This window comes from Suillus discolor, assembly GCF_016758755.1.
Source record: "Suillus discolor strain FC423 chromosome Unknown F5147scaffold_7, whole genome shotgun sequence".
NCBI lineage: Eukaryota > Fungi > Basidiomycota > Agaricomycetes > Boletales > Suillaceae > Suillus > Suillus discolor.
Window position 1 is genome coordinate 256,677 of NW_024541254.1, and position 27,676 is coordinate 284,352.

Here is a 27,676-nt window from a genome sequence, read left to right on the forward strand (position 1 = left end):
GAAGTATTTTCTATTCTATAGTTCTATGATATCCTGGCACCCAGTCTCTATCCCAGTGGCTCATTTGCAACACAATGGTAAAAGACGGGTGGTCATGATGAGTACTGCGAGCGTCTTAAAGTTCGACGAGAGCAAGGTATAAGTGTGGTTTGTTGCCACTGCTTTCGTATACAGGATTTTCAGGAGTGCAGCAGCAGACAATCAAATTCGACAGTAGGATACAGTTCAGCCAATGGGATACAGTCAGCCATGGGATCAAGCGCTGGCCATTCAATCGAGTTTCGACCATCAAGTCGAGGATCGCTCCCAGCCATGCTGTCAAAGCCAAGTTCCCTGAGCTTGGAAATCCGACGGAAACGTGGACCAGGGGGGACTTTCTAGACCGGGATTTCAATTGAGAAAGGAAGGAGTGTTAATGAGTGAGTAGAGACAAAGCGAGCGATTGTAGGTGTAGACCATCACGGGGATGCACTGAAGAAGGTCCGACAGAGTCAGATAACAAGTAATAGGCTACTTCTTATCAATGACTGGAAAATATACTTGGTGAGTGGTGATTGAGGTCTTGACTTGTTCTGCCGACACATACCTCGTTTACTTTGAGATCCGGGAGCCGAACCGTTTCAGAGTAGGAAGAATGTCATTATTAAAGTTTGGAATGGAGCAGGGTTGTAGGGTAAGGCTATGAGCTTCGGTATCAGTTGCAGATAACAGAAACAAATGGAGAATCGAACTACTTAGCTTTGTTCAGCTCCGAGGGGAATTCACTTCAGTGGTTTGGCTCAGAACGTCAGTTCGGGATAAATGACTAAAATAACCACCATATCAATTCACTTTGAATGAAAGCCGAATGCAGGCTTTTACTACTAGTAGACTTGAGAGACCAACTTGAATTCGTCTGTGCGGCTAGTAAATTGAGTATGGCAACCTTTGCCTTGGAGAGGAACAAGGGGCAAGACTATATGTAGGCTGAGGAGCGGCTACATGATAGTATGTATGGTGGAACTCGGTACCACGTTCGAATTGGTGGTTTGACATTAGTGATAAATTGCAGAAGTTGTTGATGTATACCTCACAGGGGATGTGCACAGACTGCCAATGGCAGCGCCGTCGTGCTAGCAGTAGTATGTCTCGGTGGAATGTTTCGCGATGAGGCCAGATGCTTAACTGCAGAGGATGTTGTACACAAAGACCGCGAGCTCGATGAGTAGAACAATGAAGACGATCATACATAGAAAATGAGAAAAGGCTTCGTACCTTTCTCCGACAGTTTACGGGGTCCAACCTTTATTATCGAATGGTAACATGTCAGTAGATAAAGAGCCGATCTATTTCGGAATACTGACGCGTCAGACATCCGTCTCTACAACAATACCCAGAATTTTCCGCCACGAAAACGGCGAAGAAAACATGTCTCCTCGCCCGTAGTCTTCAAACAGTCACGTGACCGGGAAATTTCAGCCCGTTACCCGAAGGTTTTCCCTGAGTCGTTCGATTAGCCAACCAGTGTCATTGAGGAAACTAAGGCTACGCGACATTAGCTTGTCAATGAACAGAGTGCTAGAATCCATGCAGAATACGAGCAGGCCAGAGGACTACTTTCAAAACAGCCATATAATGATTGTGGTATGTGTAAATCAACATGTCACCTAGACTTGTGACCGCACCCAGGTTAGAGTTTGGCAGATTCAGATACCTTAGGTTCAGATGGAACCATCTTAATGTGCACGGCTGATGCTACCAATCGGTGTCGCGTAACATTCCATACCTTCGAAGCCAGTTATGAGCTGATAAAGCAAGAGACTGAAATCAATCTCACTTCACAACGACTTGAGAGTGCCCGGCTGCCAAGAGCGAGTGATGTGCTCACAACGCGTAGCTTGTCTCCCCTGACACGATGGTTCAACAGAAAGTGACTAGTGTCATATTTGAACGTACAGCAATGCTGGTGAATGGTACACAATGTTTAAAGACTGTGATACGCCAAATTCGCCATGATCGCTTGTCGAGGCCCCAAGGACGTAAATGGGCATTGTCGAGCAACTACGCATCTATATTAGTTCTAGGCAAACAGGAGGAGAAAAAACATGCATGTCAATTATCATGGCCGTACATCCACCGTGGACGTTTTGAGAGACATTGAGCAATTCTGCGAACCTGTCAATAAGTACAGCGAATATGAGAAACGAAAGGTACCTTCGTCCACAATCACCTGGAAAACGACACGACCTTCAAATTTCTCCGGTTCCTCGGTCTTTGACAATATAGATGCCTCTGTTAGTTGCAACCGGGACGCAATCTCGTTTTCGAAACTGCTAGAGGGCTTGCCAATTGACCGTCGCATGGACTGCAGAATGCTGAGCAATACATGTTTTATTTCCGGGGAAGCATTCCCGTCGACTTGGGAAGTGTCGATATCGATTCCTGGCTTCATCGGAGGAAAAGGTCAAGTCACGTTCAATAGTTCGCCGGTGTGAATTTTACCAACTTGAAATAGTAGAACCCCCAAATTGCTTAGGCGGCTACTAAATTATGATGTTGCCCTCTGTTGTCGCCAGACGTCGTAGACTGGCAACGTCCAGGCCGCTCATGTGCATGACCAACAAATTGCTTTTGTACGTCGTCCTCTCGGTGCTGTGGTAGAAATGCCAATGCCTTGCCTTGAGAAATGTTTTGGTGTCCACCAACTATGTACATTGTAGTGTTGTAGAGGTCCTTGCACGCCCGTGAGAACAACATCCAAAGGCGCCACGGATATTTCCGGCACCAGTTACTCCCAATTCCTTCATCCATGAAATAATCACCTTACTGACGAGCTTCGACTATATGACATATATGTCCACTTTAACTTGTTTGATGCGGTATCAAAGAAAGACTCAAACGCGATATTCCTTGGGTGGCATTTAATCTGGATCACAATACTATGACAAAACTTTCTCGATTTCGTGTGCCAGGGGAGCATTAACAATACTTCTCCAGGATTCCTTCTCACTTCAGGTCGATAATACTACGCGCCGCTTTGGTTCTACACTGCATACAGCTTTAAAGCTTTATGCTGAAGGCAAAGCTCATAGCTGAACAGTGTCCCAATCAAGATATCGTTGTTGGACGCTGCAATTGTTTCCTGATGGGCCCGCTTTGCGATGAGCCAAAGCGTTGTGGTCCCTTCCTAAGCTTTGGCCACATCCACATTTGTGATCCAGTATTCCTAGTGGCGCAGAATATGTCCGAGCTCTATTTAACGTCCGGTTTCTTCAGAACTATAGCTCACATATTATCATAACGCCACCCGCACTTATCAATGGCCCTCAGACACTTGCTTGCTCGCATCTTCAAACGATTCAAGACGTCTGGATCTGCCTCTGCATTGGACCTCGCGACTGCTGCAACACCTGCCCTTGCATCAAATATCTCATCCCTAATCGAACGGTCTCCAGCTACCCAAGCGATTTTTCCTGTCAATGTAAATCTCCGATTTCACGTGGTTTTGTCCCACACTGCCGATGGCACCCATATGTCAATCCAACAAAGTCAAGTATTGCCTACTCTTGGTACAAGTTGTGGAGGACATGTGCACACCGCCCAGGAATCTACACCGCTTCTCGAGACTTCTCCATCAAATCCTCCAGTTGGATTTAACATCGAAACGACCGCCACGCAGTCGACGGAGATGGTCGATATGATTCCTGATTCCGTTCTTTCTCCACCTGCCTTCACAACGGACACTGCTCGGGACAGTGATATTCCGAGTCAATACATACCACCAGTTGTGATACCTACTCATTCTCCACTTTCCGAATTTACCGTCGCGACACCAGTTTTGTCCCGGACCATGCAGACCATCGAGAGCAAGGACATTGAGACACCCAAAAAATGCGCTGGCGCAAGTTCACTCATTCACGTTTCAGGACCTTCCTTCGGACCTACCACTGAAGCTATTGTACCGTCGATGGTCCCTACTACCCCCGACGAACCTTCTTTTCAGAAAGCACGCCTGGGCTCACAACAATACGACTATATGTTTACACATTCTCCCCTTGGCCAATCGCTATTGTCTGCCACTCACGCTTCCTCCTATAAGTCATGCCTGGACCCACAGCAATACGATCATCTAATTCTACAACTTCAATGTGACCGATCACCATCGTCTACCCCCCATGAGCCACCGCGATGCCCACCTGGTCTAAAGCTTCCCGTAGATAGGAAGCCAGGAGTCCAAGCTGGGCACTTACGTGCACCATCTGTACACTTTATGCAGCAGGGATCACCCTCCGAATTACTACAGGATGTTACCAAGCGGAACCTCGGTAACGACGCATCACTACGACTTGCGCAAGGCAATACCGAGCTAAACCTCGGCAATATGTTCTCGACTCTTGAACCCAGTGCCTCGAATTTTCAGTCATCGTCGACACCTGAGGCAAAACAGGCCAGTGTTATCGTTCAGAGGATTTCGAACGATGGGAATCTTGCCTATTCTATTCAGGCAGGTGGTCATACGTACGTCGCTACGGCACAGGTCGGCAGTGGTGCATTCGGTTACGTCTGGTACGCTATCAAGGACCAAACAGAGGAGGTCGCTATCAAGGTCATTAACAAGGTTGGGTTGCTTGCGCAATTTGTTTGCTGCGCCAAAGACAAACGACCGACCATGCAACAACTGCTCGAAGGTTCTCAAGCAGCAGCAGCAGCTATCAGTGCTGAATATGAGGCATTCAAGCGTGTCACCGAAGAGCAATCCCCATTTTTGACTCCTCTGCTGCATGCCTTCGAGGACGAGGATAACTTCTACTTCGTAATGGTGGGTCTTCCTAATTATCATCTGACTTGGTGCTGAACGTGCCCCAGAGGTTCTACCCCCAGACTCTTCGCACTAGAGCAAAATTCGGATTCATGCATTGGCAGTTGCGGCTTGTTGCTGCTGAGCTTGTAAGTATCTCCTATATTCTGCATGCAAGTTTGATCTAATGTGCTTCGCTACCCCCAAAGCTTCTCGCCCTCCAGCATCTTCATAAGCTGCGCGTCGTACATTTGGACTTAAAGATGGAAAACGTGCTCGTAACTCCGTCCGGTCACGTATGCATTGCAGATTTTGGCAATGCTGAAGTCCTAGACCGCAAACTAACCTGTCAGCAATTTCACAACGAGCTCATGTATGGTGCATCGGGTACTAGCGGTTACCTTCCTCCAGAACGAGTCGAGGGAAACCAGGGATATAACCTCAAGACGGACACCTGGACCTATGGTACCATTTTACTGGAGCTTTTACTAATAAACGGCGGGGTGAGCAGTCATCTGTGGTTCCAGATCGTCCTGGCACTAAAGCTTACTCGACTCTTAAGCACTGGTATTCTATATATCATTTCAATGATGGAACACATAAATATCGTAACGGCCACAAGATACCCGCGGGTTACAGCCAGCTGGCCTTCATAAGACCGAACGACGAGATATATCTCATCCAAGACAAGGACGCTAAGGATCTTCTTTATTCTGTATGTCTCCAAGTCTTTGTGTTGTCGACGTTGGCTTAACTCCAAATTTAGATTTTCTTTCCCAAACACTATGCCAGGAGGCCTGACTTGGAGTCAATTCGCAGTCACCCGTTCTTTGCCTGCATCGACTGGCAGAAGTTAGAGAATCGGGGATACGATCGTAAGTCTATGATCAAAGTCCGCTGGCGTACCCTTGCTCACGTCCAACTAGCCATGTTTAAAGCTTGCTTGGGCAACGCACCACTCGAATCTGTAGACTCTGGAAAGATTGCCATCGAATGCTCTCATCCTCGGCTACCAGACTTCAAGAAAGCCGTGCACGAGCAAGCTAACGGTGGTTTCTCTCTCGGGCAAATACACGTAGACTACGAGTGCCCGAGCGAGTTGGCACATGATGCTATGCATGGAGCAACTTGCAGGGTTACAGCCTCAGGGACTAAGGTTCCGCGGAGGCATGTTTGTAAATGTGACTTGCCTGCCGACTGGAACTAGGGTTGATATTTACCGATTTGCCATGAGGCATCCGAGCAGGTCGCCTTGTCTACAATATGTAAGGACGGAACGTTTGATCCCGCGGAACCAATTCGCGTGACTCTCCTGTCTGTACTCCACCTGTCCTCCAAATTGGTCTAGCACCATGCGCGCTTGACATCAATCTGAGCACTTTCTCATCGATTGATCGCTCATTGTCCTCCTAACTGCATGTTCCTGTCCTAATTCATCCCTGCATTAATTTTTCTCCCGGATCTAAGCTCCTACTCTTTCACCACCATGGCTTCCGTGTGCTCCTTTCACGGAGTAGACCAAGCACCTCCAGACGCACCTGAGCAAACGCCCGACTACCTCGCTATGTCGACTCCGAATCAACGGCTCCCCATCGTTTGGATCTCAAAGTGGATGCTATATGCGCAACACAACGCAACATGTCCGATAACAGATTAGTGCAAAATGCGCGAGTCTGCATCACCGCTCTGCATCGCAAACTCGTGGAGGTTGAGATCCCTCAAACAGGAGAAATACATTCCCTGCCTCGCATCACATTCTCTTTCAATCCAACGGGGTCAAGCTAGACCGTCGATTGAAAACAATTTCACTTGCGACCTGCTTATGCCACCACATTCAACGGATGTCAAGGACTCACGCTGGAGAAAGCGGCGCTGGACCTACGTACTGATTCGTTCTTCAGACAGCCGACGTCCGAAGGTGATCGAAGCGCTTGTAAATTTGTATGTTTCAGCTGTTTATGATCGTTGTACTTGTAATACTTAGTATACATACTCATGACAAGTCACTAATATCAATTGATGTGCACTTGTATTGAATTGAACACGTAGGGGTCGCTGACATGAGTCCTAGTCATTCCTCCTGTGAAGTTGTCCTGTAAAGCGACTGAACTCTAAATTTACATAAAAACCAGTTTAATGGATCGGCTATCATGAATTTCACCTGACTTGAAACAGGAACCCAAATATTCCCCCAAGTTGCTTAGAACTAGTACTATTGTTTCTAGTTGGCCCTGAGTCCGAGTCGGAGCATACAAAAGCTCTGAGACGAGCTAGCTGGTTATAGTAATTTCCTGTGATTCCCCACGAATATCTCCCCTAGAGCCCCGGTACACCATGTCCCATCGGTCTTATGAAGTCAGTTTTTACTATCCATCTCTCTCGAGATCATATGAGGTCGAGAACTGAATGAGTCCAATGGCAGGTGATCAAAGGATTCTTCGAGCAAGAAGTTGGCGCTGGTTATGGCCAAGGCAAGGTAGTGTTTGACCATCATAATTTCGCTTGCCACTGAGTGGCTGATGCATAATCTCGTTATTTCGCATCGAAGGCTGTAAGTCTCTTTGTATTTCCATCGACCACTAATGAAGATTTGAACTCTAGCTTCCTGCTCGATTCGGGCTAATAGACCCTTCCGATGATCGATGGAAGACATTCAAGCAAGAGATTGATCAGCTTAATACGTCCTCTCCCGTCGGCACGCAGTACAAGGTATTTTTCGTGGGCAGACACGGTGAAGGCTTTCGTGAGGGTCTCATGTTGCTGAAGATGACATTTAAAGAATTGATCACAAATTTTATGGACTTTTCCCCGCAGACAACGTAGCCGAGGCGAAGTACGGCACACAGGTGCGACCTATCTACATCATAGTGCCCATCCTATCCTAACATCTAGTTCCCAAATCGGAAGAAATGGAACAGGTGCACTCTACCATTCTCTTTCTCCAATGAAGTTCCTTGACTTGATTGCATCCATCAAGCTACTGGTCAAAGAAAAACGGAGACGGAAATTTGATCTGGGGACGTCAGTGTTATCACCCGTTCACTGAATTGCGCTGCCTCACAGCTTGTAATAGCGGATCCAGAATTGACGATGCTTGGCCAGGAGCAGGCGAAAGCAGCCCATAACGCATGGAAACAAGAACGTAAATTCGATATTCCCCTTCCGGGGAAGCTCTACTGCAGTCCTCTCACACGAGCTATCCATACGAATAAGATAACATTCGACTCCATCATACCGAAATCGCAGAGAACCATGATTATCGAGGTATCAAGATACAAGAATTTTTCGCTAGGTTCACTCACTCGCACTATAGAACCTTAGAGAAACATACGGCGTCCATACCTGTGATCGGCGTAGAACGCGCACTTATATCGAACAAACTTTCCCTGATTTCGACATCGAAGAGGAGCTCGTAGAAGAAGACGAACTATGGGACTCCCAAGTGAGGGAAACCCACGACGAAATCGATGTCCGAATGAGGGGCGTACTGGACATGATTTTTGACAATGATCAGGAACAATGTGAGCATCATACCCCACCTGTTCATGAATGTAGACTGAGCATTCGACTAGTCATCTCGTTCACTGCCCATGGGGGCATCGTTAGTGCAGTGCTGCGGGTCGTGAACCACAAACAATACATTTTACCCACTGGAGGTTCGTATTCGAACCTGATTTGACTCAGCGCGTGCTTATTCTGAGGCAGGGGTTTTATCGATGGTTGTTAAGTCATCTATATCTTAGAATTGCTTGAGGAGTAGTTGGACAAGTGCTACTGAATCGTACCCTGACATCGCTTTTGTCCTGCTGGATCTGAAACACGTTCACACCGTCCACAGCTTACGTGTATATTTAGATTGTATGCAAGCTTCCACGTGTGATACCATATCCCTTCTCGCTATCGTCAGCACTGAGTGCTGAGCACTGAGGCATCTGTTAGCAATGTACGCAGTAAACGGTGCAGGTGCGCTTTTCAACTTTCAGTGAAGTAGAGCATAATGAATTCAGCGGAGCAGAGCATGACGCTCGTGCAACTAGCCCATTCTCAGAAGACGGTGACTCGCTCTTTGATGAGCCTCAGATTGCCATGCGCACTGCGCCGCCAATACCTGGGCTTTTCGTTCCACCCATCAGATTGCCTCTCGAACTGGCAAACGACATCGTTCAGCAGTGCATGAACCTTTACTTCGATGGGCGAGACGTAAATCAGATCATGCTCTTTGGACGCACAGCATCCGAGCACAACCAGAATATGGGAGGCGGCTTACCAACGTTTTTGATCACACTCCTGCACTGGCTTGCCGAAATGTTACGTGGTCATCTACCCGAGAAAGTGCACGAAATGTTATTTCCGCCCAAGGATGCGCCACAGCGCGCACGACAGGCGATCCTGAACCTGTATCATCCTGGAGAAGGCATCTCACCCCATGTCGATCTACTGAGACGGTTTGATGATGGAATCATAGGAGTAAGCTTTGGAAGTGGGTGTGTGATGAACTTTGAGCGGGTTCAGTGTCGAGAGGAGCTATTCGGAGAGGCCGGGCCGCTGGATAGGAATCATTGGGACCTCTATCTGGAAGAACGCAGTGTTTTAGTCCTATCGGGGGATGCGCGCTACGATTGGACTCACGGGATTGATGGGAAACAGAAGGATTTTGTCAGTGGAGGAATGGATGGACAAGGAGAACCCGACTGGATTGATAGGGGAACGAGATTGAGCATCACATTCAGGTGGCTGCTGCCAGGCGCAGACATCGTCGGAGGACCTGATCCATGATAAGTACGTGGAACTGCCTAGAAATTATCAGCTGCACGTGTAGAAAGAAGATATGTACCATGTCAGAGTAAGTCACGTCAAAGAACCGGCGATGGAAGACAAGTGATGCGACAGCAAGTAAAAATCAAATGATATCTAACAATGCGCGGAATCCTACACCTCATAATTAAACTCCTTTGCTAGAGCACATCTCTGAAACCTCCAAGGGTACGATATCAAAAGCCGCCACGTAGAGCAAGAACAAGATGAAGAACAGATCCAGCGGTGATATTAAACTCCTTAGCGGTTTTATCATCCGGCCTTGATCAGACATGATGCGGTGAGTTTACGCGATGATGTAGAAGCTAAGACAACGCACATTTGTCTCCCTCCGAAGATCAGTCTCTGTTGTTGTGGTGGCACACCGGACTGCTCTTCGACCTTCTCCTTTATTCGAGTGATCTGTTCTGATGGTGTTCGTAAGGTGTTACATAAATGGTGCCTTTAGTTGCAGATACCTTGTCCTCGAGGTCTATGTCCAACTCGATCTGTGCGTGAACCTTCGTTAGCTAGTCACTATCGGATGGCAAGGATTAGATTTAGCACCTCCTTGCCGGTGAGTGTCTAGCGGAGGTCATCAGGTTAGCGAAATGTTTCCTGGCAATATGCCTGCGTCCTTACCTTTACTTTGATGAGCATGGTCGAAGATCTAAGGGTAAGAACCCCCTTTAGGCTTTAAAAGTATGCCTCTGATTCGGAACTCTCATCGTGACACATTTCCACGGTCTTTGACACCACTAAATACTTGACTCAAACTAAACATTTATAAAATCAAATTCCAACTCATCCATATGCCGCCATGGTCAACCCGAAGCATTTTTTAGCAAATTTATCAAGAAATCGCACCTTTCGACAGGAACTATGTCCTGGTTGTGACCATACTATATTCCGAAGCTCTCGGTGTCAACAGTAACGCTGTTATTGTTTGATGGTTATTCAATAATAGACGTGCAGACGTTGTGCAGATGTCAGTTGAACCACGGTCACCACCTTGGCGAAGCATCCACGGGCTGGTCAACATTCCAGGGCTCGTGAGCATTTCTTTAATTGTCTGTGTTGGACAGTGCTAGTGGGTCCATCAGGAAAAGCCTCCTGGGCAAAAATTGTAATAATTTGCGCTAAATGATGTTATTCTGATAATTCTATCTAATTTCAAGTTTTAGGAATAAAATGGCTAGAAGACGATAATGTACAATGGAATTATCAAGACTTATTTGAAAATACAGTAAGTGAATCTATCTAGATACGAGTTCAACCAAAAAGTGTCACAGTCATCTAGAACTGTATCACTGGACCACTCTCGCGGGACGACGGCACCGAAATTCGGTAGAAGATGGGCACTCCGCACGATCTTCGACAATGGCACAATGCTTGCGACTTTTGCGCCACCAAGAAAGGAACGCGAGACCTTGTAAAGGCCGTGGTGTCGATCGGGAGCCAATGCAAACGGCGAGAACCACTCGATATAAGCCAGGTGGCTAGGAACCTGGACTGTTGGTGGAAAGAGGAGCGGGAGAGATTTTGAAGGTAGTGAGAAAACGACTCGCACTTGACCAACGCGGAGTGCTTGAGCCAGTCAACTGTGAGTCACCAATATCCTTGTGAATACTCGTTGCTGACTTACCTTCTATACCTGCGCTAACGGCTTCTGTATTCGCACCAAGGTTCACCAGCACTGTGTCTGAACGACGGGGCAGCAGACCAGAACCCGATCTCCGTTGTGGTCTTGCGTGAACTGAATCTAACGTGACGGTTGCGTCGCCATGACCACGAGCATCGACGGAGACCCACTTGATCTTGTGGAAAACAGGAAGCGTTCGAAACGGGAAATGGATGTCGCGGGCCAATATTTCCAGTGCTCGCTCATGGAGGGGGTTAGGATCCTCGGCATGCCTGAGCTGTGTGATATAGCGAGCAAGTGCCTCGCGGAAAAAGGTAGCGCCGTAGTCATCAACTAATCTGTCTATAGTGACAGCTTTTGCAGTAGGGTGTTTGGGCATAGTCTGAAGGCGGCGGAAGGTCATATCTGGAGGACGTGAATGGTGGGGCTCAGACTCGACATCACCAGCAAGTCGCCAGATGACATACTTGTCATGGCGCAGTATTTTCTCTTTGCGTTCGAGCCACCGTGTCATCTGCGCGAACTCGTCCTTGTGATTGGTAGCGCGGTAAGCGTCTTTTGCATAGTCGATGTGTAGTCTTTCTGTATACTCTGTATTATAATTATCTGTTGTGCCCAACATCATAATCATGTACGAGTAGTGCCGAGTGGCATGCAGCTTCGGTAGATTGAAGTTGTCTCGGATACCGAGATCAACGAAAATGTCTTTGTTCTCGTGAAAAAGACTGAGTGCGTCGTCGAGTAGTTGTAGGGTCTCCGAACTATGACACGGATATTGTGCGAGGTAGAGAAAATCGAGGAGACCATGGACAGCTCGTAGAAGTCGGTTTGCATTAAGATTATTGGGCAAACGGATACCAATTACGATACCCAGAAGAAAGCGGCAGATTTGCGAGTGTTCGGTCCCACTGATACGCGAGAGGCCAGTGATGCCCTTGGTGAACAGACGTATATGATGGTTGGGAGGAAGTCGCCGACAACGAGCATCAATTTCAGCCGCACCACAAGCAGCCTTCAACCAGCCTAAGAGATGTTTGACTAGTCCTTGATATAACTGGTGCAACACATCTGGTGTGATTGCACGGAAAACATTTGCGAACGGGAGGTCTTCCCAGAAGGGATGAATTATGGGCTTGATCCCTGCTGCTGAGCAAGCTCGAACGAAAGACATACTGCCTTCATCCAGAGTAGCGAGCGCATCTAACACTTCGCGCAGTCTTCGTAAATGATATGGTGCCGTATTGCTCCCCGTTTCATCAGCCTCAATATCGCATTTGGGACACTCTCCGAACTTTATCCCAGTAGCAAGGAGTTGCTCTGGGTAGTCGCCGACAAAGCTCGCAAACAGTAGGTGGCAACGGCGGAGAGTACCATCCCCACTCGCCATAGTAATCCCATCCAGTCCAACAGATTTCAGGGGAGCGAGAACACGGCTCATGCAAGCATGGTACAGATTTGCCAAAGTTCGGCGGCGTGAAGCTTTGTTAGAAATATGATCGAGGCGTGTGCATGGCAAATATGCCAGAAGTATATGGGCACCGCGTGATGGCTTGCGTCGAATTTCTTTTGGGATGTTGCCGATGGTGAGATAGACAGGGTAAGCAGATTTGTTGCGGAACAAGGTTACTTGAGTTTTGTCGGACGAGATGATGATTGGAATTATGGTGCCGCCTGGGCTGTGCTGATCGAGTTTTTTCTGAAGTATCATTAGTATCATATGGTAGACGTAGTCAATGCAACGTACCTGTGTATCCCACCACCATTTTCCTGTATGCATATCGTGAAACAGACGAACTGTCTCATCCTCGTCGGCATAATGACGCTCAGGCACAAACGCAAGGTATCTCGCGAAATCGGGATCACTGTACAACGACTTGACACATTCAATCACATCGCGATAATAGACGTCGAAGGCTTCTCCCGCAACAATGATTTGCTCTCGTTTGAACTTTGGCCGGCCTGTTGGAAGCTCATGGTCGACGATGGCATTAAGCTCGTTCGCGTTCCTGAAAGAGAGCGACAGGCGTTCACTGACCTGCAATGAACATAAGCGCATGAACCAGAAAATAAAAGGTGACCGACTTACCCCCTCAATAGCAAGTAAGTCAGACAACGCAGTTGAACTGAGTCCACGAAGTTTTGCCCATCTTGCGACCTCCCAATCCATCTTAGAAGCAAATGGGTGATATGTATTCTCCTGGTTGGCATTGGAAAGATGCGCACCATACGCAACATTGGCAGTATGATTGTTAGAAATAGGTTGCCCAGCACGCGAGTCTGGATAGGGCACGATAACACAACCATGCTGCCCTTGGGCACGTTCTTGAATCTCCTGGTGACCATGGTGTTGTTCTTGACCGGTTGCTTCATCAGCGGCCAAATCATCCATGGCATCCATGTCATCGTGGTCATGTTGCTGATCAACCGGAGGCTCCCACTCAGGTTCGTTATTTGCTTCATCTTCCCATCCATCGTCCGCTCCCTCATCCGCATCACTACCATGGCCAGATCCCTTGCGAGCCCACTCAAACTCTTCCATGTCATACCCTCCATCATCATCAGGCCATTCCAACTCGTCATCAAGTTGCGGTTCACTAGTGTTGGCGTGTATCTGGGAGCGTGAGTAATTGTACAGCGCTCGACAATCAGGGTTTCGGCTCTTTGATAGATGATGACTGAGGCCTGTGACAGTGAGATTGTCCTGTCCACAAGCTGGGCAGCTTGCGGACATTGTGTTAGAGACAAGGGGGGTAGAGGTGAGGGAGTGAGACAAGGGGGGCAAAGGGTAGAGGTGAGGAAGAGACGCCCCCGACCAATGATAGAGAGTGAGAGAGTAGAGAGACGCCCCCGACCAACGATACAGACAGAGGGAATAGAGAAACGCCCCTGACCAACGCTACAGATGGTTAGACGATAGAGGGTGAGGGTGTAGAGGGTGAGGGAGTAGACGACAGCGCCCCCGACCAACGATAGAGAGAGAGAGGCAGTATCTGCTATGAGGGTGGAGGATGAGAGGGTTGAGGTTAGCCTGAGTAATGTTTAGACCCTCAAATTGAACGTACCAAATTGACTGCCTCCGAGCCCCTTGAAATGCAGGTCAACGTTATATTCGGCACCCAATTGAGGTGAACGGGAGCGGGAATTGAGACAGAACATGTGGCATGCGCATAGGCGTGACATAATGTGAACGCAAGTTCTTTCAGGTGGAGGGAGTAGTAGTAGACGGGAGCGGGAGGGAGTATAGGCGTGACATAGTGTGAACGCAAGTTCTTTCAGGTGGAGGGAGTAGTAGTAGACGGGAGCGGGAGGGAGTATAGGCGTGACATAGTGTGAACGCAAGTTCTTTCAGGTTGAGGGAGTAGTAGTAGACGGGAGTGGGAAGAGCATAGGCGTGACATAGTGTGAACGCAAGTTCTTTCAGGTTGAGGGAGTACTAGTAGACGCTATTAGAGATGGAGGTTAGTCTGAGTATTGACTGAAAATTGAACCCTTGACGGCGAATTGAACTCACCGGTAACTGCCTCCGGCATCCCTTGAAATGCAATAATGAACAAAAATTTTGAGGCGCCGAGAGGTCGAGAGCCAGGACCCGCATCCGAACAGCATATGCGGACGACAGGAATCAGGAAGTAGACCAGTGCCCAATGAGCAGTATTAGCCGAAGTGAAGGGTGGACAGAGTAAAGGATGCTTTGTGCCAAAGATAAGGTGAAGGGTGAGGGAGTGGTGGATCAACGTGGCCGATATACGCGCAAATATCCTAGTGAGTCTGAGGTAAAATGAACTCACCTAACGACTCGGAACTGCCACCGATGCACTGCAATGCACACAACGTCACCGTTAAAAATGACAACGAAAAATCTAACAGCGTTGTCAAATTTTTATTTCACCCCCCCTCCCGCTCTTTTCGTATCCTGAACATTCATTCAGTTAGCTTCCTGTCCTTGCAATCCAGTATAGCATGTACGCACCTCTTAATTCTCGTGGTGAGTTAAGCATATTATTTTGAAGATTGGCGAGACGGCAGCTTCTCACTGGGCTTGAATAGAGCCCCGAAATGCAAAGAAAAAAGCTATGGAAAAAGCCAGTAAGCAAGCGACTTCGGTCAGGCTTGAAATCAGAGAATTCAATGCTCACCTGCTACTTCAGTTTGGATGCCTGAAAAGTCGGCAAGAAAAGTTCTTCAACAGACTCAAGCACCTCCCAACCCACCGGCGAGTAGGCCACCCACCAAACCACCCACCAAACCATCTACCAAACCACCCACCAAAGCGAAACGACCAGCGCCAAGTGCGGTTGCTCAGATTGACCAGGGTTTGCCTTCAAAACTGAGTACATCACGTATTTAATCTTGAAATCATAGCGATAAGTACTAACTTTGATGGTAGAGCGTCAGCGTACCTTTGTGAACGAGGAATCGGATGATGGGTATGGTTCTAGTGGCCATGGTAGCGACTCAGAGGACTTGCGACCTGAAAAAAATCGAGGTGAGTTATAGATAACAAGGGGTTTGAATCTTACTCACTATGATGATGTGCACCATCCCAGCTGCCCGTCCTAAGAAACTCTGTCGCACTTATGCGATGCGCGATGTGACTGCGATGTTCGACTCCGACGAAGATCTTGAGGACAAGCCACCAAATGGCATTGATACTGATGCCGACTGCGAGGAGAGTGAGGGCGAAGAACCAGAGGCCACTGCCTTGATGCTCTCAGACGAGGTTAGTAGTTGCACTGGTTTACCTAAGCTGATCCTGCTGATTCTGAGTTTCGGAAGATGCCTTCGCTTGTTCAATCACGTGGCAACTCCTTGAAGCAATCCGCCAGAGAGCGAAAGCAAGCCGAGGAGGTGAGTCCATACTATTATATACTCTACGCTGATACTACAGACTACCTTCAGACTCCAATGTGGCGCGATGTCGACAACGCTGTCTCAGAGTCAGTTGAAGAATCCACTACTCGTGGTGACTCCTTGGAACCTCCCTCCAGCGACATTGAAGTTGTCCAGAAGGTCACCTCTGCAGCTTCTCTCGTTCGAACGGAGAAAGGAAACGTCAAACTACTCGATCAGAACCTGGAGACTCGGCGAGTAGTCCGGGATGCCATTATTGACGCTAAAGGTCACATCATCTTCGTCAATGCTTACCCTGAGCTCGTCGACAAAAACCAGGTATCACTCCAGTCTTTGCTAACGGTGGCCGAGAATCGCGGCATAAAAGCCATCAAAAAACGCCTTCAAACAGATGCTCAGTATGCTGCTCTCCTTGGTAGCTTGGTAAGTCATTCGCATGTCTCGTTTTACGGATTTTTTTTAACTATCATTGCTATTACTTGAGGTCGAGCCCCGGATCCCATTATTGCGGCGTGATCTGAAAGTCGCTGCATGTGCGAACATCGATAGCTACTTCCGTCTCAGCAACAACATAGTCAAGGCAAAAAAACTCATGGAGCAGCACGCATATGTATATGCCTTGAGGTTTGATGTGAGTTTACTCTGTCCCTTCCCTCCTTCGCCAACACCCAGGAGCGGGTTCTTTATCGTATTCCCATATCTTCCCTCCTTCACCAACACCCAGGAGCGGGTTCTTTATCGTATTCCCATATCGTTTCTCCTTCCTCGACCATTCTATTCTCTTACTAACTTCCCTCTTCAACAGTCCAACGACGATGCTTTGCCCATAGGGAAAAAGCCCTACCAGGGTGAACTACTGATTTTTCTGTTACACGACGGAGTCTTCAATGGTGCGAAGTCCATCGGCGTCAGATTTTCGGCGCGTTTTGTCGAAATTGCGAGAAACAAGGCCAAACGCCCCGAAGTCCCCATTCCATTGCTGGCGCTGGCGGCAACAGCAGTAATGTCCTTTCCACTAAGCCTTCATGCTGTGCTCATTTGTTTTCAAGATCTACGCGGCCCTTTTCTGGAAGACGCTTGGTTCACCGGGAAAGTTTAACTTTACCGGGAATCAATTCAGTGAAACTTATGTTTTCCATGTCAACTTTCTCGAGGGTTTGAAGAAGGACGCACCTGGAAAGTTTCACTGTATGATGGCTGACATTTTCGAAGCTGTACAGTAAGTTTCGCTGGTGTGGATGGTGCCATTCTGACATGCTGGATACTGACGCTACTTGCAGGGCTTTGAAACAGAAGGGCAATGATCATCTCGCCAGTGAGCATCGAAATGCTCTGTCGCTACTCGACTTGGATGGCATGGCCGATGATTAGGTTCTGTAGTCACGGTGCTGATCCATTCCTGTATATTGTGCATTCATTAGTGATTGTACCGAAATTCCTCATACCCTCGTCGTCAGCTGTTTCGCAATTACTTTAATACACATGTTTTAATCCAATATTAGTCTTTTGTTCTTGTAACATTGCCTGGGACGCGTGATCTGTGAACCAACATTTGTAATAACGGCTTCTGCAATTCACCACTATTATGTCTAATATCAGCTAAATCTTGATAATTATCCAACACTGAGGAGGGGGTTAAAAAGTCCTTCTAAACTATATAATCTTCCTAATTCTCCTAAGGCTGCTAATTAGACCTAATTCTTGGATTTTATCAAAGATTATCGAAATTTTTGCCAGGAGGTTTTTCCTGATGTCCACCATTGTTGCAAACGTGATCCAACGCAACCTCCAAGTTTCCTGTTACATTGACAATGGGTCGTGATTTGGCAGGTCTTCACAACCGATCTAATGCAGCTTCATACAGCCTATCATTCACTTCTTCAATGTGCCTTGCAATTTCTTCTGCGGTGAGCTTGATCATCGAGTCTGGATGCACGGCGAACAACAAACTACGACTTTCGAGTTCTTGCGAAGGAAGCGAATCTGAAAGCTGGAGGATGGGACTTGATGGATTCCATTTGTGAGCTCAAGTTGTCTCATCATATTGCAGGAGCCAAGGCTTCTTTTTTCAGGCAGTAGAATATGAATCCGTGACTTGCACGCTATATTGCAACTATATTGAACACAGGCCCCGTCGGGTCTGACTCTTATGATATCGCCTCAATTTTTCGTGTAGTTCATGGGTAGCCAAATGAATCATGATGTACCAATACTACGACAAATTGACAACAACTTCGTGAAGTATTCTATGGGTCACTTGGATCACTTGGATAGTTTCCCGTGCTACACACCGTCACCAGTTGACACAGGTATGTCCTCTTGGAAAACAATTGTAGTTAGGTTAGCTCCTGTCTCAGAGTCGGCTATGAGATTAGCATGATATTCTCGAACGCTGAGAAGGAGTCGTGGCCCCAGAACAAACATCTGCACGAAAAGGAAAATTTCAAGGATGCCAGAATAAATCTCAGTTTCCACTGAAGAAGAACCCTATAGAAATGACGAGAGTTGTCAGAAGCACGTGTCAGTCGCAGGTTGGCGTACCGATATCTGTGGAGAGAGAAGGCTGACAGTGACCAAGCAAGAAACAGCAGCGTGCCTGGTGAGGAAGTTCAGTCATAAAGGATATATTGAATTGAAGTCTCGAACTCACGCTGCAAAGTAATACACATGAGTTTTTATTAACATAGCGAAACAGTCCCTCCCTGGGGATGGTCGTTGCAGTTCACGGAAGTGTTTCATAGCAATCCAGGCTGCAAGACATAGTACGAGGAGCTCCCATACAATGCCGAGTATCCAAGGCTCAGATAGTGGGTAGCCACTATTTCCGCTGAGAATGCACTGATAGGTGCCAGAGAGAATAAACTCCTCTGGTATTCATGAGCCTGATATGCTTGCGTCTTTTGATGATAATCGAGGCTCACCTCCTGAAATGGTGCTGCTTGATATTGCAAGGATCGCTCCACACATAATCGTGCAAGCCAAAGAGAATCCGACAAGAAAGATTGAAATCTTTCTTGATTGCCGGTACATCGCACGTAGCCGAATAATTAAGATGTCTGGCATGATATTTCAGTCCAGTTAATCTTAATGAGGTACTACAGCCAAGTAGCTCACAACGCAGCATGACATTTACGATAAAAATCATCCACCATTGTGCAAGGCCAAGAATTGTGCCTGCCAGGAAGATCCAAGTCAATAACGAGCTCAGAGTACTGGATGCTTCAAACGAACTCACATCTGTAGTAGTCATTATATTAAATCAACAAAGTGGTCGAGGTTCTCACTCACCCCTACATAGGAGGACAGTGAGTTGAATAAACTGATAGAACATGGTGCGGAATCCTCACTGTATCTGTCACCGAAACTGACGGAAGACCTATTACATGCTACCGGTCAGAAGAAACAATCGCAATGAATATGATAAGACATACACAGTATGCTGATGCTGATTGTGAGATGATGTCTTATTAACACAGTACTGGCTCGATTAGCCTGGCGAAATAGTACCCAAATGAAAGCATTCCGACGTAGCGCACCTAAAATATCTCATGAATTAGCACGATTTTACAAGCAAAGTTAAAATATGAGTTAGGTACACTTATATATACGACGGTCATACTGGACCAGCGTTGCCTCTGCCACTCGGAATTAGCTGTATCAACCTGTTCCGAGACTCTACTTACCAGGACCAGTTCAAACTAGAGAACCGTGAGATAGCTGCTCTACTGCCAGAGAAATGCCATCAACTTACCTCTTGTCCCAATGTCAGCGCTGGATATCATAGGGCATCAATACGTCTCTCGATAAGCGTATGATTGCACATTTCTCACCCCAATCGTATACGACTACCGTAGAGGATGCAACTGTAAAGTCGCAGTGGTAAAAGGCAGATCTGAGTGAGCCATCATCGACATCGCTGACTCTACCTGTCCACGAACCTACAAAATAACTGTAAATCCGATAAAAACCGAGCAATGGCCACCAATTAGGATCATTAGAGACTAGGGTCGTATTGAAGGGATTAGTGTTGGAGTGTCACTGGCAAAGAAGCTGGCCGCAAATTTGAAATGATGGCCGCACTAACTTCATATACCACCATCGGATCAACGCTTGGGCCTGGACAGTGTCATTTGTCCTGTCGAGAGGTCCTTCACATTCACATCGAGTTCTGATATCAGTAAAATCACGTAGTCATAGATCCAACACAGGCATTCAAGGGCACCACTCAAATAGTCCGTTTCTTGAGCTCAGCCTTGAGGCCGCTTTTAAGAGGGTGATATTACGACAGAGTACAACTTGAGGGTAGCGAGTCAGAGGAAACCATGATGGTCATGGTGGTGACGTTTGAAGAGGCTTGAGCTTTGGCGGACCGTCAAGATTATACCCGCATAAGCAATACTCGGTGCTGACATTTTCAAAGTGGAGCTCAAAGTTAACGTTAAACGGTTAAACATTGAAAACCGTGATCGAAATGACCAGATTCGACTGAAATAAAGATGACCAATATTATTTTAGGAAAATCTGGTGTAATCAGAAAATAAAGACTCGTGATCATGTGCATGCATGTGTTTCCTGAAAATAATCACTTCGAATTCCTTAGAGCGTCGTCATGTTCGAAAATCGCCAAGTCTCACCTGCATAGCTGCAGCGCGTATGCTCACAGTACTATGGCACGGGTGCTCAGCTCGTTGTCGTCTCTCACGATGATGGCCCGGGCATGCATCACATCCTGCTTTCTTTACAACACTCATCATCTTCACGTTGTTCGCAGTAATACAGCTTCCCCGGGACGACTTGGAAGGTCAAGTTTGCCGTTGCAAATTCTTATGATGTCGCTTGAATGGTGTGCGTGCAGTCAATGTTCGCTCGCTGATGGTGGCCGTCTTCTGCAGGCCAAAAAGACCTGCCTCAGGCATAGTGAGCTCGATCAGCGCAATCAAGATGATCTTGCCATGCTGCAAGCGCGGCAAGCTGAAGACGAACTCCCACTGAGTCTTCAATTTCCCTTGTATCTACCCATGGCCCTGCTTTAGTAGGTGGGCATTTGTGTGCTGATCCCTTGCCTGAACTTCAGATAGACGACGACTGGGGGCTGGACCTATGGTGATGGTGATCTGATGGTTTTGGATGACAAGCCCAGTAATGATGGTGACGGTTGCCTTTTTCAAAGTTCGGATGATAATGAAGCTCGCAACCATGATGTGCTGTTTCTGCATGATCCGGAGGAGGAACTTATCATAGCTGATGATGGTAGTGACCACATCTCGGATGACGGTGGTGATCTGGTCAACCCGAAGCATCCTAGCAAATCTATACCTTTTGACTCCTAGATGTGACGGTATATCCGAAGCTCTCAGTGTCAACAGTAACGCCGTCATTGTTTGATGATTATTGGGTGGAACTTGATGGATTCCATCTGTGAGCTCAAGCTGCTCTTAATGTTTGATCATACTGCGGGAGCCCAAGCTTCTTTTTTTCAGGTAGAAAAATATGAATCCGTGACTTGCACGCCGCTTTGCAATTATATTGAACACCAAGGCCCCGTCGGGTCTTATGATGTCACCTCAATTTTTCGTGTAGTTCGGAACACCAGATGGGTAGCCAAATGAATCATGATGTACCAATACTGCGATAAATTGACAGCAAATTCGAGAAATATTTTATGGGTCACTTGGATCACTCAGATAGTTTCCCGTGCTACACGTCATCATCAGTTGATACAGGTACGCCCTCTTGGAAAACTATCGTAGTTAGGTTAGTTCCTGTCTCAGAGTCAGCCACCAGATTAGCGTTATATTCTCGAACGCTAAGGAGGAGTCGTGGCCCCAGAACAAACATCTGCGCGAGCAGAGAAATTTCAAGGATGCCAGAATAAACCTCATTTCCCATCGAAGAAGAACCCTACAGAAATGACGAGAATTGTCAGAAGCACGTGTCAGTTGCAGGTTGGCGTACCGATATTTGTGGAGAGAGAATGCTGACAATGACCAAGCAAGAAACAGCAGCGTGTCTGGTGAGGACGTTCAGCCATAAAGGATATATTGAATTGAAATATCAAACTCACGCTGCAAAGTAAAACAAATGAGTTTTTATTAACATAGCGAAACAGTCCCTCCCTGGGGATGGTCGTTGCAGTTCACGGAAGTGTTTTATAGCAATCCAGACTGCAAGACATAGTACGAGGAACTCCCATACAATACCGAGTATCCAAGTTATCCAAGTCTCAGATAGTGGGGAGCCACTATTTCCGCTGAGAACACACTGATAGGTGCCAGAGAGAATAAGCTCCTCTGGTATTCTATGAGCCTCATACGCTTGTGTCTCTTAACGATAATTGAGTCTCACCTCCTGAAACATTACTGCTTGATATGGCGAGGATCACTCCGCTTACAACTATGCAACCCAAGGAGATTCCGACAAGAAATATTGAAATCTTTCTAGATCGCCTGTACATTGCACGCAACCGAGCAATTAAGATGTCTGGCGTGATATTTCAGTCATGTCTCTTAATCAAGCACTGCAGTCAAGTAGCTTACAACCCAGCATGACATTTACGATGAAAATCATCCACCATTGTGTAAGGCCAAGAATAGTACCTGGAAGATCCAAGTCAATAACGAGCTCAGAGTACTGGATGCTTCAAACGAACTCACAACTGTAGTAGTCATTATATTGAATCAACAAAGTGGTCGAGGTTCTCACTCACCCCTACATAGGAGGACAATGAGTTGAATGAACTGATAGAAAATAGTGCGGAATCCTCACTGTATCTGTCACCGAAACTGACGGAAGACCTACTACATGCTACCGGTCAGAAGAAACAATCACAATGAATATGATAAGACATACGTAGTATGCTGATGCTGATCGTGAGATGATGTCTTATTAGCACAGTACTGGCTCAATTAGCCTGGCAAAATAGTACCCAAATGAAAGCATTCCGACGTAGCGCACCTAAAATATGTTATGAATCAGCACAATTTTCCGACCAAAGTGAAGATATGAGCTAGATACGCTGATATATATAGCAGTCATACGGGACCAGCGTTGCCTCTGCCGCTCGGAATGAGTTTCGTCGTCCTGTTCCGAGAGACTCTACTTACAAAGACCAGTTCAAACTAGAGAACCGTGAGATAGCTGCTCTAGCAATGCCATCAACTTACCTCTTGTCCAAATGTCAGAACTGAATATCATAGGGCATCAATACGTCTCTCGATAAGCATATGATTGTGTATGTCTCACCCCAATCGTATATGACTACCGTAGAGGATGTAACTGTAAAGTCGCAGTGGTAAAAGGCAGATCTGAGTGAGCCATCATCGACATCGCTGACTCTGCCTGTCCACGAACCTATAAAATAGCTGTAAATTCGATAAAAATCGAGCAACGGCCACCAATTGGGATCATTCGAGACTATGGTCATATTAAAGGGATTAGTGTCGGAGCGTCAGAGAGCTGGCAGATGAGGCTAGTGCATTAAGATGATGGCTGGGCTAGCTTTATATACCACCATCGGATCAACGCTTGGGCGCAGACAGCGTCATTTGCCCTGTCGAGAGGTCCTTGCCACATTCGCATCGAGTTCCGATATCAGTGAGGTCACGTAGTCATCGATCCAACACAGGTCTAGTGATGTGACCATTAAAGGGCGCCGCTCAAATAGTCCATTTCTTGAGCTCAGCCTTAAGGCCGCTTTTAAGAAGGTGATAGCACAACAGAGTACAACTGGAGGATGGCTCAGAGGAAACCATGATGATGGTGAAGCTCGAGCTAATTGGCGGATCATCAAGATTATGGCCGCATGAGCAAGACTCGGTACAGTGGAGCTCAAATTTAACGTTAAACGTTGAAAACGCTCAACGCACAGCGCCAGCGCCCGACCCCGTGATCGAAATGAGTGTACCTTGAATCAATATTACCATATTTGGCCAATAGCGCCAGCAGACAAAACGAAGCGAAATCATATCGTCATCAAGGATACTTTCATCCCCTGCCGCTTTCGTTATGTGGTGATAATAGGATTGGCGACGTAAGGCGTCGTTTTTTTCTTTGGTACTTGAGTGACATTTGATAGGAAAAAAAAAGTTGCTACAAATAAAATCATGGTCATATGTGGTTATGGTGAGAAAGTTTAGGTGTGAAAAGGCTGGGGAGACGCAAGGTTTAGCTTATCACAAATCCTTCTGTTAAGGTACATTCATTTCGGACACGATGTTGGGCGCTGGCGTTGGGCGTTGAGCGTTTTCAACGTTTAACGTTAAATTTGAAATTCGAGCTTCCATAAATTTCTTGAAAGAGACACTGCTTCTCGGATGAACACAATCTTCAAAATGGTACATAAACAAGCTAAGCTAACTCCTATGATCTTTAGTATTCCCGTGGTCAAAGTTCAAACTTGATACGAAGGTAAAGCTCAGAAGCCTTCCTCATCTCCTCAACCGTTGAGGGAGGTGCAGGTTTCCCATCCAGGTCGTACACTTGCTCCGGATAGTACTCGAATGCGGCAGGTGGTTGCGGGACGCAGTGGGCTGGACGAACATTATAATCATCATAAGAAAACGGGTCTCCTGGCTTCTTGGGAGGCTGGAGCAATATGGCGTTGGCAGACTCGATCGACACATCGTAGTCGAAATAATTAAAAGGTGTCAGGAAGAAACTATATAATGCAGCGAGTCAGCACGTCGCATTGATGCATAGCTAGGATTTAACCTCGAAGCGGCTGTATTAGTCCTTGTATTCGGAACATCCTCTGATGCAGGCTGTTACCGAGCAGTTTAGCTCTGCACTAAGATACTAGAAGGTAAACTTACTAGGTGGTGCATCCCAACGTTAATCCAGGTCACCAGATCCTGTTGAATGATATTTTCGCCGTCGAAAAAGTTGTGGAAGTCGACAGGAGGAGCCCCTGGAAGATTAAAGTTCCACATGCTGCTGGAAGAGGGCTCCGTATCTTTGCGACGGGACACCGCCAGGTTATAACGCGCCCAGTTGGCATTCTTGAGCAGACGCTTAGATCCTACGACGGTCTTGGAAGAACGTTTGTCAAAACAATACAGGAACATTCAATGTGTCGCGTACATTATAAACCGGCGAGTATCCCGGGTGAATTGCGTATCCTCTAGGAATTCCCCATTTATTGGTTTCATCAGTGTTCACAATAGTATAACCTCCTTGGAAATTGGCGGGAAATCTCAGCAGGGCTTCGTCTTCGTTATCGATGTATTCACGGGTGATCTTTTGTTGGATCACTTCTTCGCCCCAATCGTCGTCGAACCACGGTTGGGTGGTGACCTCCTGACTAAGACTTGTTTTCAACAGCGAATTTTGTGTTCCTCCTACGTCGAGGTCGACCTGCAGAAAAGGCTCAGATCATGAAGTATGTCACATGGATTTTCAAAACCTTGAAGTTGATGACATGATCGTGGAGGCTTCCAACTGGTTATTTGCATCAGCAATATACATATATGTCGAAAGTACTGGGAGACGACATACGAGTGGTGTTCCAGATTTTGCTTCCGTAAGCTCCTTGCTCGTCATCCCAGAACCCTGATAAAAGGTATCCGGATGCTGATACACGAACCTCGATAGTTCCATCGACGTGGAAGATATATTCAAACTTGGGAGAGGGTCTCGCAAGTAAGTATATGATCACCAACCGAGCGACAAGTACTCACCACTAAAGAAAGGTTAAACAATAGTCGAATTTTGGAAGACGGAAGCTAATCATGATACTCACAGTAATCATAGCTAAATGCAATATGTTGAGTGCATACATTCTAAAGAACTTTTATCATAATGTAACTTACTTTCCAACGGTGGAGACGCTCCTAATGACCAGCTGGTAACCTTTGACGGCACCAAATTCACTTCGCTCAAAACCAAGATGTCTTGATACAGGACGTCCGCTATCCTGCTCAAATATACATATCGCCCGCTTCCTAGACATCATCCCTGTCGCAGAAAAAGTGGTAGCTGGGAGGTAAATCGCCTCATCTGGGCAATCATATCCTGGTAGTAGGTTGCGAACCGATTGCCCCATGCCAAAGTATGAATCTAGAAGTGCAGTGCTCGACTTATAGGGATCATTCCCGGCTGTGTTACACAGGTCACTTATATTCCCTGCAATTCAGATTCGACAACTCACTGTATTGTGCCAATGCTTCTTGGGGCTTGAGCTAGTTTGAATATTAGTCGGATAGTTAAAGCAGTGCAGTAGACAATGAACAATCACCTCGTAGATGATCCGCTCACCTCGGAAGCGTATATCCCACAAGTTTAGTCCCATGTCACGATCGAAACCCAGGTAAAGCCCCCACCCCATCCAACTGACGTATTGCAGGTCATAATCAACCCTAAATCGCAACCCAGCAAAAGATACAGAACGAGGTCCTGGAAGGTTGTCGAGGTCGCGTAAGGCACCAATACGTTCTCGTGTACTCCAAGAAAGGTCTTCTTCTTGCTTTGTTACTGGAGGTACACGCTTGAGCGTACCATTATGAAACGCATCCATGAATGATTCTGCTGTGTCAAATACTTGATGATTGTACACGATCTAACAGATATGGGTTGAGCACGAGAACGTTACAACCGAAATAAAGTTTACCTTCAGCTGGTCCCATTTTGAAGGATCAGTACCGCTGACATCGACATATTGCCAAAGGTTCAGTGGATGCAACCAAAATCCGGGTGTGTCTCTTTGCCAGTTTAACCAGAAGCGCCTGAATGATCCGTCGAAACCGAACGGCCCAGCACCTCCAGCAACAATGGTATCATTGGGCAAACCACCTAGAAGTTCCTGAGAAAGTATAAGGAAGATTAGGCAAGCCAGATGATCAAAACGACTCGCCTTGTACGCATCCATCAGCGGAGCTGCTATCTTGGTGTGGATTTCGGGCACATTCCAGTCAAGGGCATCATATCCCCTTGCGTTGTACGGAAGAGTTTCGGTATGATAAATCTTTGTCAAATGCATCATCTCTGTAGCTGGTGTGACTGGGAGCGGCCCGACGAGATAATCTCTAATCACGGGTTCCACGGCCCCGCCATGGTGAATGGTAACCCGAGCAAACCTTGCAGGTGCGTTACGAGGATCTAAAGACGAGAAGTACTCGAGGACATCAGCCTTGGGAGGATAGTATGTCTGTATCATATAGACGGAGTTATCGGATGGCCGAGCTGTATCTCCTCGCGTGAGGTTTAGGTTCATTTGGGTGTTCAGGAGCCAATTTTGAATTTCCACCATTTCATCGATAGTAAGAGAGGCCCATGGGTTGATTGGAGCTGGAGGGCGAGCAGGAGGGGGAATATTAGATGCACAGATCTTGATATCTTCATCATAGCCGGCAAGTGTCTCGGAACCCCCGAAAACAATTTTGGAGCCAGAGGTAGAGGGTCTGATCTGGATGACGGTTAGCGAAGCTAGTACAAGGATGAGGATGAATGAAAGGCCAAGACGAAGAGAGGTGATCCTGTTCGGTGCTCGCGTTGATTCATGCTTGGGTTCATCCAAGGATGCAGTTTTTAGCTGCTCGTATCTTCTGGGCATGCTGGTGGACAGATGAAGAGGTACGTGTGACCGAACAAGACGGAAATACACAAATCTTATGTGCACT

At 46.9% G+C, this 27,676-nt stretch overlaps 8 protein-coding genes across 8 annotated transcripts; 4 read left to right on the plus strand and 4 right to left on the minus strand.

The window, feature by feature from the left end:
- Positions 1-1,487: 1,487 nt before the first annotated feature.
- F5147DRAFT_674642 (HotDog domain-containing protein) lies at positions 1,488-2,692 on the minus strand. The gene is made up of 6 exons (XM_041435864.1): positions 2,482-2,692; positions 2,194-2,425; positions 2,089-2,146; positions 1,936-2,040; positions 1,817-1,886; positions 1,488-1,765 (listed from the first exon to the last, which is right to left on the minus strand). Exons 2-6 carry the CDS (start codon positions 2,339-2,341, stop codon positions 1,670-1,672), a joined length of 477 nt encoding a protein of 158 aa, XP_041297170.1. The 5' UTR covers positions 2,342-2,425; positions 2,482-2,692; the 3' UTR covers positions 1,488-1,669.
- A 1,461-nt stretch (positions 2,693-4,153) lies between these two features.
- On the plus strand, positions 4,154-6,212 carry F5147DRAFT_817475 (kinase-like domain-containing protein; the record flags this gene model as incomplete). The annotated part of the gene is made up of 6 exons (XM_041443594.1): positions 4,154-4,798; positions 4,846-4,926; positions 4,987-5,280; positions 5,340-5,492; positions 5,544-5,652; positions 5,704-6,212. Coding segments are annotated over 6 exons (1,563 nt in total), but the record flags the coding sequence as incomplete, so codon positions are not given.
- Positions 6,213-6,919: 707 nt separating this feature from the next.
- F5147DRAFT_674648 (histidine phosphatase superfamily) lies at positions 6,920-8,677 on the plus strand. Its single transcript, XM_041435865.1, has 9 exons — positions 6,920-7,132; positions 7,200-7,256; positions 7,379-7,520; positions 7,592-7,623; positions 7,768-7,798; positions 7,851-8,041; positions 8,091-8,298; positions 8,350-8,433; positions 8,483-8,677. The coding sequence occupies exons 1-9, from the start codon at positions 7,112-7,114 to the stop codon at positions 8,518-8,520; spliced, it is 804 nt and encodes a 267-aa protein (XP_041297172.1). The 5' UTR covers positions 6,920-7,111; the 3' UTR covers positions 8,521-8,677.
- Positions 8,678-8,680: 3 nt separating this feature from the next.
- On the plus strand, positions 8,681-9,553 carry F5147DRAFT_751262 (uncharacterized protein; the record flags this gene model as incomplete). Its single annotated transcript, XM_041440185.1, has 3 exons — positions 8,681-8,740; positions 8,826-9,257; positions 9,312-9,553. Exons 1-3 carry the CDS (start codon positions 8,719-8,721, stop codon positions 9,551-9,553), a joined length of 696 nt encoding a protein of 231 aa, XP_041297173.1. The 5' UTR covers positions 8,681-8,718.
- A 215-nt stretch (positions 9,554-9,768) lies between these two features.
- On the minus strand, positions 9,769-10,231 carry F5147DRAFT_743367 (ubiquitin-related domain-containing protein; the record flags this gene model as incomplete). Its single annotated transcript, XM_041439600.1, has 5 exons — positions 9,769-9,853; positions 9,912-9,994; positions 10,051-10,080; positions 10,139-10,156; positions 10,214-10,231. The coding sequence occupies 5 exons, from the start codon at positions 10,229-10,231 to the stop codon at positions 9,769-9,771; spliced, it is 234 nt and encodes a 77-aa protein (XP_041297174.1).
- A 437-nt stretch (positions 10,232-10,668) lies between these two features.
- Positions 10,669-13,602, minus strand: F5147DRAFT_629114 (uncharacterized protein; the record flags this gene model as incomplete). The annotated part of the gene is made up of 5 exons (XM_041432745.1): positions 10,669-10,697; positions 10,756-11,158; positions 11,217-12,909; positions 12,958-13,248; positions 13,300-13,602. The coding sequence occupies 4 exons, from the start codon at positions 13,600-13,602 to the stop codon at positions 10,803-10,805; spliced, it is 2,643 nt and encodes an 880-aa protein (XP_041297175.1). The 3' UTR covers positions 10,669-10,697; positions 10,756-10,802.
- A 1,571-nt stretch (positions 13,603-15,173) lies between these two features.
- Positions 15,174-17,522, plus strand: F5147DRAFT_758345 (uncharacterized protein; the record flags this gene model as incomplete). The annotated part of the gene is made up of 11 exons (XM_041440400.1): positions 15,174-15,198; positions 15,261-15,299; positions 15,362-15,526; positions 15,601-15,699; positions 15,761-15,933; positions 15,990-16,061; positions 16,113-16,487; positions 16,549-16,695; positions 16,870-17,064; positions 17,114-17,283; positions 17,345-17,522. The coding sequence occupies 11 exons, from the start codon at positions 15,174-15,176 to the stop codon at positions 17,433-17,435; spliced, it is 1,551 nt and encodes a 516-aa protein (XP_041297176.1). The 3' UTR covers positions 17,436-17,522.
- Positions 17,523-24,336: 6,814 nt separating this feature from the next.
- F5147DRAFT_833954 (copper amine oxidase) lies at positions 24,337-27,354 on the minus strand. The gene is made up of 12 exons (XM_041443893.1): positions 26,911-27,354; positions 26,668-26,859; positions 26,296-26,616; positions 26,209-26,239; positions 25,871-26,156; positions 25,799-25,811; positions 25,557-25,680; positions 25,465-25,499; positions 25,143-25,415; positions 24,875-25,090; positions 24,774-24,823; positions 24,337-24,720 (listed from the first exon to the last, which is right to left on the minus strand). Exons 1-12 carry the CDS (start codon positions 27,304-27,306, stop codon positions 24,447-24,449), a joined length of 2,211 nt encoding a protein of 736 aa, XP_041297177.1. The 5' UTR covers positions 27,307-27,354; the 3' UTR covers positions 24,337-24,446.
- Positions 27,355-27,676: the final 322 nt, after the last annotated feature.